This window comes from Lygodium microphyllum, chromosome 8 (assembly GCF_053477565.2).
Source record: "Lygodium microphyllum isolate KBCC chromosome 8, Lygodium_microphyllum_v1.1.10, whole genome shotgun sequence".
In the NCBI taxonomy this organism is placed as follows: Eukaryota; Viridiplantae; Streptophyta; class Polypodiopsida; order Schizaeales; family Lygodiaceae; genus Lygodium; species Lygodium microphyllum.
This window is the reverse complement of record NC_141142.1, coordinates 102,028,612-102,042,709: the sequence shown is the minus strand read 5'-3', so window position 1 is coordinate 102,042,709 and position 14,098 is coordinate 102,028,612. Positions and strand designations below refer to the sequence as shown.

Genomic DNA, 14,098 nt, shown 5'->3' with positions numbered 1-14,098 from the left:
TCATGGAGTAGCAAGAAGCAGCCCACGGTAGCCCTTTCGTCTACTGAGGCGGAGTATCGGGCCGTGTCTTCCACCACATGTGAGGCTGTGTGGCTTCGGAGATTATTGGAGGAGCTTGGGTGCCCCCAAACTCGTCCTACTTTGCTGCGATGTGACAATGAGAGTTGCATTGCCTTGGCAAGGAACCCTGTTTTTCATGCCCGGACGAAGCACATAGAGATCCAGTACCACTTCATCCGAGAGAAGCTTCTGGATGAGACCATCACTGTGGAGTACTGCAAGACGGAGGACAATCTTGGGGATTTGTTTACGAAGGCATTTCCTCAGGCTCTACTTCGGAGACATTCCAAATCCCTCAGGCTTCTGCCCTGCCCCGGCTCTGAGAGGGGGTATTAGAGATCAGATCAGAGCAGCAGAGCAGGTGGCCTGGTGCAGTCGGACTGCCACGTGGCAGTCTGACCTGCAGCATGCAGTCGGCTGCATTTAATGCAGCCGACTGGGCATTTCTGGCGCCCTCTTTTGCCCAGGTTTTCGGCTATTTATACCCGACTTCTTCAGCAGTCTGGTACACTCCTCTGCTCGCAGATTACAGACCGGTGACACGCGCAGATTCCATCTCTGTTCGCAGATTTCAGACAGCAGACAGTGCAGACTGCAACGGACTTCGAGGTGAACAGCAGGTTGCATCGTCGAGGTGGAGACACGCAGTCCAGCGCACTGCGCCCGTGTATATATCTGCATATCTTTGTATTCAGCATTCTTTATACAGTAGATCTTCATCGTCCACTGTCTCTTTCTCTCTCTTCTCTCTCTGCGTTCTCTCTCTCAGTCCTACGCTTCCGCACCGCTGCACTCTGACAGACTCAGCATGACGTCACGACACTGCAAAGTGTACAAACTAAGGAGACCATCTCTTGGCTCTAGGAGGTGCACATGGACTAGCCATTCTTGATGGCCTAGCTAAATGGCTAGGATCGGATGCTCTTTGCCCAATAAACCTGAGCATGGGATGCATCATCTTAGGGGGTTTTGGCTGGCAAACGATCACCCACTAATATAATATACAAGGGTTGCAGCTGCTTTATGAGCAGAGATCCAGGACATGATCTTCATCAACAAGGCTTGAACCCGCACAGTCATCAATTTGGAGGCTTTGCTCAGCTAGAAGGTTTTGGAGCCTTAGAGCAAAGCTTTGAGAGCTTATCAAGCGCCTACATCAAGGCATATCTAAAAGATCCACTGGCACATGATGTTTACAGGCAACTGCCCTTCTAAGTACACAACTCTTGTTGGGGCTCCAGTCCTCCATTATTCATTCACTTCAGGGATAATAGGAACAACTTCAAGGTTACTTGCAGCACAATCAAGAGCTTAAGGAATTGTTCCTTTATGCATGAGGATAAATAGTATATTCTTCATTGTACAAGGTGGCACTCCCTAGTGGAGCTGCACTCCCCTGCTTTCACTTCTAACCAATATCTCACCTAACAAGCCTTGTAAGTTGTATCTATGTAATGCAGCTACTTATACTCCAGCCATGTTGTTGAGCCCATGTAGTTCCATGGTCTTTCTTCATAACATGATCAGCCACATTTCATTTTGCAAAAATTCAAGAAAACACCATGCCAAAATAAGGGCCTAATTCTAGATAATCCCCATCCCCGTCTAGCTGGGTCTCATTGCTCAAACAAAAATGCCATACTAGTGTACATTCTAGATGCATTCTTGGCTGCTTGAAAGTTGAAACATAAAAGAGCATTTCATTCTCAAATAGCCTTTCTTTGCATTTTAGTCTTCTTCCTCTTTGGCTTGCTCATCTCCTAGTCCAATGTTGTGATAGTCTTCCACTACATTTTCAATTTTCAAAATCTAGACTTTTCTGCATCATAAGATGCACAGAGATGGGAGAACCTACCCAATGAGAGTTCTTATTCAGCATACATATACACAGTCTTTGCCCTCTGTACACCATAAACTAGATGCAAAGACATCAATGATCTTCATGAGAGCAGCATCAGCAATTGCTGGGTGGGAATGATGTCTGTAACACTTGTGAAAAGTCGTTTCTTTGCAATAAGTTAAATGATCAGGATTTCTCTGATATGCAAACACATCATACATTCTATACTTTTTTTTCTGCATAAAATTAGAATATTTGCTCAATGTACAAGTAACTGTATGCTTGAATCAAAGTCATTTCTTAAGGGAAAGTGCCAACCTATGCTATACCTTAGACAGCCCATCAGTCAACGACATGACACGAGCACAAGCAGGAGGGATCAAGGCTTCTGGAACCTGCATATACAAAGCCCAAACTCCAAACAGCATCCAATCAAATATCATGAAGAATGACTTCTAAATTGTTCCTCTTTTAAGCAAGTGTTTGATTTAACAAGACTACTGATAAAGCAAAGCAGTCTTTATGGAGGTAAAAGGTATTTTCATCTCCCTATGCAAGATTACCTTGAATATCTTGCCTCCACGGCTGCAGAGAAGAAAACACTCTCAGTGACTGCTGAGTTAGCAATGTCCAAAAGCACAAAGCATATTTGACAGTACAAGTTTACAGACCCTCCAAGCTTCTTCCATTGTCGACCGCCATACAAATTGTTGAAACGTTCTGCAAGGTCACGAGTTAATTCCAAGTGTTGGCGCTGATCTTCTCCAACTGGGACCAAATCACACTAGCAAAACACATTACATCTTGGTAAGAAACCAAATATATCCCTTCTCAACAAAATAAGAAATCTCACCACCAACCATAAAATGCGAAGAAAGTTGGAATACATCTATCAATTTCATCAGAACTAAACTCACACCTGATACAGGAGTATGTCAGAAGCCATGAGTACGGGATATGTCAGAAGTCCAGTTCCAACATTCTCATCACCCTATTGAAATCATTTGTGTACATAAATGACATGGCCATAAGGACCCACTTATGGCAACATTACAGCTTGGTAAAATTAACAAAAGACAGACCTCTTTCCGAGATTTCTCCTTAAATTGGATCATCCTGTTCAGCCAGCCAATTGGTGTGGCACAAGTAAGCAACCATGTCAACTCTGCATGAGCAGTTACATGGGACTGAACAAAGATTGATGCCTGATCAGAGAAACGAATTATTACATCAGATCCCTGAAACCACAACTTACACATACTTATTTCTCCTTTCCTTTTATGCAAAATAGGTCCCCTCTCATTACAATCGTGGCACATGCACTAGTGAGAATACAATGGAATGAGAGATAAATGTTGAGTACGGAGCCGGAGAGAATGGGAAAGTGTGGCTATGGTGGGTTGAACTCCATGGATATGAGAGAGAGAGAGAGAGAGAGAGAGAGAGAGAGAGAGAGAGAGAAGAGACATAGAGTGTTTGTGTGTGTGTGTGTGTGGGTGGTCTCTGACAATACACAGTGCAAGGCTGAACACTAGGTTGATTGAGTGATGAAATAGTACAAAGCTAGGGCCTGAATATATAGGCCAAGGTACACGCCTAAACATTTGACCCTTATTTAATACAAGTACGTGTAAGTGGTATTCATGCCAAGGTTGTCCATGTCCTATGGATGGGACTGTTAATCGGATCTGTCCAGTCTGTCCAACTGTTGTGCATGGGTCAAAAAGTGGTTGCCATGAACATTTGGGTGACCAGTTTCCAGCCAAAAGATGCTGCTGCCACTGCTACCACACTGCTGAAATTCTTCCACCACACAGCCCTTCACCAAATAAATCAAGCAAATGAAAGAGGGGATCATAGCACTGAAGAGCAACAGTTGAGAGGAACGAGAAATACAGGAAGACACAATCAATGCCATTGAAAAGGAGATTTTGAAGGCAGACACCAAAGACACAATGTCAAGCTTGAAGCTACACAGCAAGAGTAGATGGAATTTGTGAGGGAAAACATCAAAAAAGAAATGGAAAAAGACAACCACAAAGAGGAATGCCACATTGTCAATGCCACTCTCAAGCAAGGATGAGACAAGTAAGACACCTAAATGTGAGAGTCAAAGACATACCCAAAAAAAGGGACAATTCACCCAAAGAGGATGGTAAGTCCTTATGTATGCAGCTCAGGTACAAGGAAGAGGATCCCCTTCCTTATATGAAAGTTTGGAGGATAGGGAAAGACACACAAAAATGCACCCTGATAGTATGGTACTGGGATGACATGGAGAGACACCTTCATGAGAAAGGTCGTCCTACAAGGACTTCCAGGGGGTCTTGTTTATATAGATGATGACCTTATTAAAATGCAAGTGGAGCACTACTATGCCAACATGCCTTGAGTACTCTCCAAGAAGGAAAGTATGAAATTAGTGTATAGAGATGATCAAGTCATCATTGATGGCAAGGCAATTAAACAGGAACTCGCACCCTATGAGATAGATATTATAGAGCTATGAATGACATTGTGAGACTATAATGGCTCACTATGCATAAATCCAAGGATAATGGAGGAGATGATGGAGAATCAGAACATGATCATGATTATAAAGACACATCAGAGTCCAAAGAGGGGCCTACCTAGAGTCCAAGCATACACATGGGGGTCGGCCTCTACAAAAGCAGCACAGAGACACCAGGGCACCACACATGGTCAAGAGAAGTAGCACTACTACTCCAACAGGAGATATGCATCACGTCATGTGATCTTGAAGTTTAACATCCGTGGGTTAGGGTGGAGATCTCATAAGGTCAAATGCTACACATTGCCCTATTGTACTTCCCTCTTGAAGGATTGGGGTATGCTAATAGGTAGATAGAAGAGCAAGATGGAGAGATAGGGGAGCCTATGGGAAGTCAACCTTCCTAGACCTTTTAAATGGCATCACACGCTATCTTAGATTGGGAGAGATTCTTCTTTTGGGCGATCTTAACACTAGAACACAGAGAAGACAATGTAATATATATGATTTGGGGACTCAAAGAGGCTATGGGTGATGACGATGAAGAATACAAACACAAGCAAGATATCAACAGACATGAGAGGAGATAACACACACTATGGTTAACAGTTGCTAGAGTTGGGATCACAACATCATCTTGTTATCTACAATGGCATGAAAAAAGTGGCCAAGAATTGGAGCACTAACCTATTTCTAGTCTATTGGCCCCTACTTCATCCATGAGCTAGCTAGTGTATACAATCACCATGTTTACAATGGTCTAATCCACTTTGACCACACAACTCCCCTACCAACACTGACCTCCCAGCTCACTTCTTCCATCTTGCATTCAACTACCCTCTAGAGCTTTCAACACTTCATACATACTATGGGACATACTCGACTTGGAACCATATCCTAGAACAAATGGTATAGTGATGAGTGTGAAGAGCTCCACCCATAGATAGATTGTTAGCACCCAAATAGCACTATATACTTTACTTTGTGTCTAGTATATGAATGTACCTTTAGGAGGCTTGTAGTTATATTCACATTAGCCTAAGGTGTGGAGAGGCATATTATTTCATGCATATTGGAGACAGTTAGTTGTGAATATCTTGGGGGAAAAGAAAGTTGAGTAGAGAGAAAAGTTCTTGTCTATTCTATACTTGTCTTGTTCATTTATGACAACAAGATAGTGTATCTTCTAGAAAGACAATGATAATATATTCAAGCTTGCACATTCTCTCTATTATTGATGATGTAGTCTAAATTTTTGTACCCTTTTCTTGCAGACTATTTGTTGTTTTGTGTTATTTCCTAATTCAAAAATTTATGAGCTAAATTATGAGTATTCTATTGGCCCAGGCGTGGAGCAATTGTACAATTAATTTAATGGAAAATGAATGAGAATGAATTAATTAATCAATGCACAACAATACTCGATCACAAATGAGAATAAGTGTATTAATGTGAGAGAGAGGACAACGCTGAAGGCGATCACCCAGAATAATGCCACACTTTTTTGTGCTAATGAGGCACAAAGTGTCTTTAAATAATTAAAAATGAAACCCTAACACCTTATCCATCATAGGAAACCCTAAAATAGACCCTAACCTAGTGTCACTTAATACCTTGGACATTAGGGGCAACAACTACATTTCATGACAATTTAAATGGCTAGGGAGCTCGGATCATGGATCAAAGGGCATCAACATGTAGCCCATGAGATGGCCTACAAATCCCCCTCCATGAGATGGGCGGACTGATCTAGGAAAATGATAAAATCCTAGAAAATAAAGAGAAATATAAGGTCATGGTGCACAAGTTCATCCAAGTGGATATAGCAACCTATGACAATACAGAGGAGCCTTCGTAAAAAGATCTGCCAAGTTGTCTTCAGTGGGTACATAAGGCAACTCTATTTCTCTAGTTGACATCCGCTCACAAACATAGTGGTAATAAACTATACTCTTTGTGTGGGCATGAAATACTAGGTTCCGCGCAATGGCCAAAGCACTCTAGCTGTCAGTGCAGGTAAGTGTCAAAGCCGTCTAGTGCATATGAAGATCTACAAGTAACTTATGAGCTAAACACACTCCATTGTGGCTATGAATATTGCTATGTACTCAGCTTCACAACTGGAACTAGCAATTGTGTTTTTTTTCTTACTAAACCAAAAAACAAGAGATGTACCCAAGAAGAAGCAATTGCCACTATGAGAGACATGAGGATCTGAACATCCAGTCCAATCACTATCAAAATATCCATGCAAAGAGAGTGAAGAATCACCCTTGTAGAAAATGCCAAGATCCTGTGTGCCTTTAGGATACCAAAAGACACACTTCAATGCCTACCAATGAAGTACTAAAGGGTTGTGCATATATCTGCTCAACTAGGAGACAGCAATCTAAAGATCATGCCTCATGTGACATAAATAAATCAAGCATCCAATAGCTTACTGATATAAACCAATATCAAAAGATTTGCTATCATCATCAGAAGTAAATTTGAAACCAGGCTCAAGAGAGCAGACACAGACTAGGAATCCTCATACTAAAAGTACTAAAGAAGTTGTCCAATATACTTGGACTATGTCATAATGATACCCCCCTCAATGGTGGTAAATTGGATACACAAATAATAGTGAAGTAGACCGACCAAGAACTTTCATGGCAAATGTTTGCTATAAATCAGCCTTAAATGCTGCAATTTGACTAGCATTGATCCTAGTGACAAGCATGTCAACAACATAAAGTATAACAATAATAAAGTCAGATCCTTGATGCCAAATATAAAGAGTAGCCTTGCTAGGGCTATTCTAAAATCTAAGATGCAATAGATGAGAATGTATGCAATCATACCAAGCCCATGGAGCTTTCTTTAAACCATACAAACTCTTGTTGAGACAACACACTTCGTGCTTAGAGCCTTTAACTGCAAATCCTGCAGAGAAATATATACCTCTTCAGTGAAATATCCATGGAGAAATGTCATCTTGATGTCCAGCTGATGTACCTCCCAATGAAAGTGGGCAACAAGGGCAATAATACTCCTAGTGGTAGTAATGCAAGGGATAGGGCCAAAAGTCTCCTCAAAGGCGATGCCTTGTTGTTGGCATTGCCTTTGGCAACAAGGCGGGCTTTGTACCTGCCAATAGAAACATCTAATTTTCTTTTAATTTTATAAACCCATTTGTTATCTATTGAACGATTGCTGTGAGGCAAGTCACATAGCTCCCAAATGTCATTCTGATGGATGGAATCAATCTCTGCCTTCAGTGCTTTTACTCAACAATCATCTTAAAAAACATATTTACAACATAGAGGTTCTTCATTGCATATGCTATAGCCACCAATGCACATGCAAGAAGATTACCTTGATCCTTATGAGCAAAGGCTCATGAGCATGCAGCCAAAGGAAGAGGCTATTTGCTGTCTCGAAGAGTGTCTAACAACCAACAAGGGACTCTTTTAGGCTGCTGAATTTCAACCCTTGTATGCTCCAATTGATCAAGAATAGGGGGTTGTTCTTCAAACAAGTATCATGATGCTGTTGTGGCTGTAAATCAAGTTAAATAGATTGCTCTAATGTATCTGTAGATGGTGGAAACAAAGGCTGAGAAGAAAAATCTGCTATGGAACCATTATGGAAAAGCGGTAGTAGGCTATCAAAGATGTCTGAAGTATCAATAGTGGGCAGTTTTTGACAGTTTGGCAAGGGGTGAGAAGCATTGTCAGCAAAGATAACATCTCTACTAACAATAACCTTGCTTGTATAGGGTTGATAAAGACAATTCCCTTTACTTTCAGCACTATATCCAATAAATATGCAGCAAACAACCTAATCATCCAACATATATATTTTCTAAGAAGGCACACAAGCATACACCAATGATCCGAAAATCTTCATATGGGAGAGAGAAGGCTTGGAGCTAGTCCATGCCTCGTAAGGAGTGATGGTGCATAAAGCACTTGTAGCACACGTGTTCAAAACATAAGGGGCACATAGAATAGCTTTGAACCAAGAAGAATTAGGTAAATTCTTACTCTTCAGCATGCATCTTTCCATCTCCATGAGTGACCTATTCTTCTATTCCTCTACTCCATTTTGTTGTGGGGAGTAAGGAATGGTGCATTGATGATGAATATCTCCAAATGCAAGTCTTGAATCAAGAGAAGACTTAAGACTTAGATTTCAGCCCATATACCCAAGTGAGTTAGGATTTGTCATCCATGAATGTGATAAAATATAGAAATCCACCAATGGAATCGGTCCACACAGAACCACAAACATCATTGTGAAAGAGATGCAAAATAGATGGCAAATGAACATGAGAATCCTTAGGAAAGGAAAATCGATGCATCTTACCAAGTAAATAACCTTCACAAATGTGATTTGATAGCAAGTTTATTATTGGAAGATCTTTGACCCATAGAAACAGGGAACGGCCATTCCGACCTATAGGAATGGCCTAACGCGTTCCACACCCTCCAAGGAGGTGAAACGGCCAAGGAATGTTCCCTGTCAATCCCAAGGCCGTTCCCTACTGTTCCTTGCCGTTCCCTGCCATTCCCCTTACTGTTCCCTACTTGGAACGGTCGTTCCAGGCCTGTTGACCGAAAATTGACGTTTTTTCCGGTTTTTTCTTTTTGCTTGGATCACACTCCTACCACATGTTCACCCATCTCCATTGCCTAATGTGCACACACTAGTCTCTCTCTCTCTCTCTCTCTCTCTCTCTCTCTCTCTCTCTGGTTGAAGATTCAAAGTGTCAATACAACCCACAAGCTAATTAGAAGTCCGTGCAAAGTTCAAATTTGATGCATTATCAAACTCTTGCAAATCACAATCAAATTTCAGCCTATCCTCAATTCCGGTTTTTTCTTTTTGCTTGGATCACACTCCTACCACATGTTCACCCATCTCCATTGCCTAATGTGCACACACTAGTCTCTCTCTCTCTCTCTCTCTCTCTCTCTCTCTCTCTCTCTCTCTCTCTCTCTCTCTCTCGGGTTGAAGATTCAAAGTGTCAATACAACCCACAAGCTAATTAGAAGTCCGTGCAAAGTTCAAATTTGATGCATTATCAAACTCTTGCAAATCACAATCAAATTTCAGCCTATCCTCAATTCCAAGGTATTCATCCATTTATATTGTCTAATTTCAAGGGAAATTGGGATAATTGGGGCAATTCAAGGCAATTTGGAGCTATGGGGGTAATCAAGTCAATTTTGGGACATTTGGGTCAATTTCAAGCATTGAGGGGTATTGGGGCAATTAGAGGGACATTCTTTGGGGCAATTTGGATCATGCAGGGCATATTTGGGGCACTTAAGACATGTGCCATTCCAAGGGGTCTCGTTTCCATTCTCATTCCCCGTTCCAGGTAACTATGCTTTGACCATATCCTCTAACTAGAGCTTCATCAATGCTCAATAGTTAATGTGACCAAGCCTCTGATGACATAAATATGTATCATGAAAAGATTCCTTTGTCAATAAGGCACTATCAATAGGATTTTCAGCAAGTTGTTGATCATAAGTATCAAGATGACAGAGACCTTTAGTGAGGGCATCTATCAAGACAATGGAAGACAAAACTTGATCATCATATGCCGCACATCGGGGGCCATCAAAAAAAACCGTGAAGTTGCACTAGTTGAAATGGAAATAAGATTCTTCTTAATGCCGGGCACATAGACAGAGACAACCTGCACATGTCCAATGCCTTTAACTGCATAAGAGGCATTGTTAGCACACATAACTATACCCCCCTTAGGTACATTAGAGAGAGATGAAAATAATGTTCAAAAGAGGTGATGCGCTTAGATGCACCTCTATTGAAATACCAAGTAGAAGCCACGTCAGTAATAGAAAAACAAGCATCATGAATAGAAGGATTATACTGAGACTGAATGAAAAAAGTATAATCCTTAAATTGAGAATAGTTCGCAGTCTTATATGTAAGAGCAAGACTCATTTCCTTCTTCTTCTTCTCTGATGCAATGCACTCACAATATTTAGTGATGTTGTGCCCTATCTTGCAGCAATAAATACACCTCGTAGGTTTGTTGAATGTGCCCTTGGAAGGATTAGAAGAAGATGGACCAACGTGGAAGGGACTCATCGATGTTGAAGGGGTGAAAGAAAAAGGATAACCAACATGAAAGTTTATTGATTTTCTTGTTCAATCGCCACGGTAACATTGTGGTTGAACCAACTTTGTTCTTCTTGCAACAAAAGAGACATAAGCTGATCGAAACTATAGGTAGCTTCATTACCCATAGTTACCAAAACCTTGATATGACTCTGGTAGACCATTAAGAGTGATGGAAACAAGTTGATTATCAAGAACTTATTCATCAATATTTGATAATTGCTCAATAAGATCTTTGATCCCAATGAGATAGGCATCCATATTACCTCCTTTCATGAGAACGTCTTCCACTTGCTTACGTACGTAAGCAACGCGAGCTTCATTGCACCCTTAATATAACGATGTAAGCTTTTGCCATGCATCCTTGGATGTCTTGCATGATCAGATGTATGGAATGATGGCTCTCGTCACAGATAAAGCAATTAGGGTATGTGCTAGGGCATCATGACCATTCCATCAAATCTCATCTTGAGTGGGAGGCATTCTCGAAGAAGACGATGATTCATCATCATGAGAGCCACCTGGCGATGTGGAGGTTGAGGAAGGTGGTGCCGGCATTGGAAAGGCTGGCCTTTGCTCAGTGCCGTTCGCAATATGCCATTGATTCTTTGTGACAAGAATATGTCGCATCACATAAGCCCACATTGGGTAATTGGTGCCATCAGGCTTGTCGTCAATGCCAAGCACGCCCAACAAATCATTATTATTGCTGGTCATGACTGGAAATCGGCAATAAATAATATTTTCCAAGTGAAGAGAGAAAAAATAGATGTTGATGAATAATAAGTCTCTGATAAATGAAATGCTGCCTACCTCAATGAAGTCGAGTAATATGAAGAATAATGATTTCTTTCTTGTTGTTTTCATGCAGAGGTAGCTGACAACCCAGCCGCTAACCTCGAACCCCTCAAGGATATCCTGGACGAACCCAAGTGGAGATGGACCGCGGTGCACGATCTCAACTTGAGATACCATTGGGCCCTAGTCACCAATGAGAAAAAAATGAAGCATCGAGGCTTAGGAAATGATTAAGCAGTCAAAAGAGGACAGTTCAGACGATGAGTATAAAGACTATTATTCCATGAACGAAGACAGTACAGAGGAGGACAATAAAGAGGAGACCGGCAATGTGAAGCTTGAGACCCTCGACGGAGAGGGCATAGGCTTTTTCAATGGTAGCCAATTAAAGAAGTACTACCCTCCCACACGTCCACTACACGAGTCTCCCATGTTGGAGTCCCCTGTGAAATTCCGAGTCACCACAATAACGGAAATCGAAGAGCACATCATGACTCCCCACTATTTAGACCGCATGTTGACCGAGGAGGAGCTACATATCACCAGTCGAATGAACTCCGATGATTTCCTCATGGATGATGTCCTCACTTACCTCACCTACGTAAGCATCTGACCTATCGACATGGACCATTATGCTCAAATGGAGTACAACACGAACTTCTACGCTTGGCTCATGTGAAGATGAAACACAGTGAGCATGCGTTGAACGATCTCCACCCGTCAACCTCTAATCCTAGGAAGGATTCTTCTCATCTCTAAGGGGGAAGGGTGTGAATGATAAAAGGTGTGGAACATAAAAACAAACCCTAAAACCTCAATCAACGTTCAAAAACAAAAAAGAATGTGTAAAAATCAACTCATGGAGGAAAAGTGTTAGAAATTTTTGTGAAATGCATGGACTGTTTAAAGAAAAATTATCTTTCTATATTTAAGCATTTCAATTTTCATAAGCATTTCTTTCATCTCCTACACGTCTTTCCACAAAAATTATCTAAAGAATACTAATGGTGGGCTATGGCTTCATGACAAGCACTTACAATGGTAGGACAGGAGAAAACTAGCAAGTTGTCGTTCTCAGAGGAAGAGTAGGCAAAGTACGCCTTCTCAGTGGAGACAAGGGCCTATAGCCAATTCAAATTCAAGCACATCCTAAATTTGGAAGACATAGTCATGGAGGAGCCAGCCATCAAGTAAATCGTGAAGTAATGTAAGCTACAAAAGTATGTGGAGAAGGTGGGCCAAGCCATGGACTACGAGAAATGTGCAGAATTCCTCCGGGCTTTGAACAAGAACCGCCGCACCATCATGGTGCGTCAAGAGAATGAAGCCTGCCATATGGAAATCGAGCTGTCCCGAGTTGATATAGAGAGTACTGGGCCTGCCCAACAAAGTTGAAAGATGGCCAAAAAGGGACGTGTACAACATGTTGAAAATGGACAAAGTGATGATCCACACAAACGATGGCATCGGCCTAGCTGACATCCTCGACCCTAAAGTCCAACTACAAGCCAAAATGGTGCACGACTTGTCCTTCACCCAAAGGTGCAATGCATTGATGAGCAAAACCAATGTGCCAATGCTGGAAGGCATTGCTGCCAAGTCCTTCGACGAGGTGAACCTAAACGGCTTCGTACGAAAGACGATAGAAACATCGGCAAAAGCATTGGCCACAAGTGGAAGACCCGCCGGGGGAGAATCCCCAACCTCCAAAGCTAGGAAGAAGTCGTCGTCAAAGGCCTCTACCATTGGCTTCAGAGGGGTCTTGCCGGCCATCATCAAAGAGGCCTTGGGGGAAGCGCAAGAAGATGTGGAAGTCGGCGAGACGCTAGACAAGCCCCCTCTGCTCCAAGAACAGGAGCAATCCAGCGAGAGGACGATGAGTGACGACAAAGGAGAGAGGGAAGCACAATCTAGCCAAGGAGGGGCCAAGAGGTCAAAGAAAAAGACTCCACAAAAGAAGGCCGAATAAGAGAGCGGGAAGAAAAAAAAAGAAAATCTACTAAGAGCCAAAAAAGAGTCCAAAACTGCCAAAGAAAAAAGAAAGAGAAGAGAAAAGGAGAAGGCGAAAAGAATAAAAGAGGAATCCAGGAAAGCTGAAGAAGAGAGGAGGAAGCACAACGAGAGGCCAAGGAGTTAAGGAGAAAGGAAGAAGACATAGCCTTGGCCATCCGCCTCTCAGTGGAGCAGCCTTAAAGGGAAGAAGAGCTCGCAGCCATGAGCCCTCGCGAAGAAGAACGCCCAAGCACAAGCTCCCAAGCACCCAAAAACATGCCACCCCAATAGCCAAGGGCAAGAGAAAGGGTCTAATTAACCCTATCCCACCTATCTTAGTGTCCACCACCCCAGTCTCTACACCCACCCAAGCCTCTTCTACCACGGTGGATGCCAGTAACCTTGTGGCTTGGGTACAATTCCTGGTCAATAAAGAGACAAGTCAAGGTGCAAGCGGAGAAACTCAAGTGACTGGAGCAAAAAGACCGGCAACTGCAGACGCAGAGTCCAGATAGGACCCCAAAAAGTAGAAGAAAGAAGCATCTACGACCATTACACCCACCACACTGCCGTTGTTTACAAACTATGACAACTATGTTTAGGAACTCCTATCACAGCTGGAAAGAGCGAAAGAGGAAAAGAAAGTGGCAGTTACCAAGCTAGAAGCAGAGAAAGATATGTTAGCAACTTTCCAACTCGAGGAAACCCGCCAAGTAGCCGGGTATCAACACGAAATAAATGAGCTAAAGGCGGCGCTT

At 42.3% G+C, this 14,098-nt stretch overlaps 1 protein-coding gene across 6 annotated transcripts in view; it reads right to left on the bottom strand.

The window, feature by feature from the left end:
- Positions 1–14,098, bottom strand: part of OVA4 (Nucleotidylyl transferase superfamily protein) — a 68,080-nt gene that overhangs the window by 9,237 nt on the left and 44,745 nt on the right. For 5 of the 6 annotated variants that reach the window (XR_015691653.1, XR_015691654.1, XM_087683296.1 and 2 more), the window contains 5 exons: positions 2,983–3,105; positions 2,820–2,891; positions 2,572–2,684; positions 2,464–2,485; positions 2,230–2,295 (listed from right to left, as the gene is read on the bottom strand). Coding sequence is in view for 4 of the 6 variants with exons in the window: in XM_087683296.1 (XP_087539422.1) it covers positions 2,230–2,295; positions 2,464–2,485; positions 2,572–2,684; positions 2,820–2,891; positions 2,983–3,105 (396 nt within the window). In the remaining 2 variants the exon portion in view is untranslated. The remainder of the gene's footprint in view (positions 1–2,229; positions 2,296–2,463; positions 2,486–2,571; positions 2,685–2,819; positions 2,892–2,982; positions 3,106–14,098) is intronic. The other variant, XM_087683297.1, reaches the window with a different exon arrangement.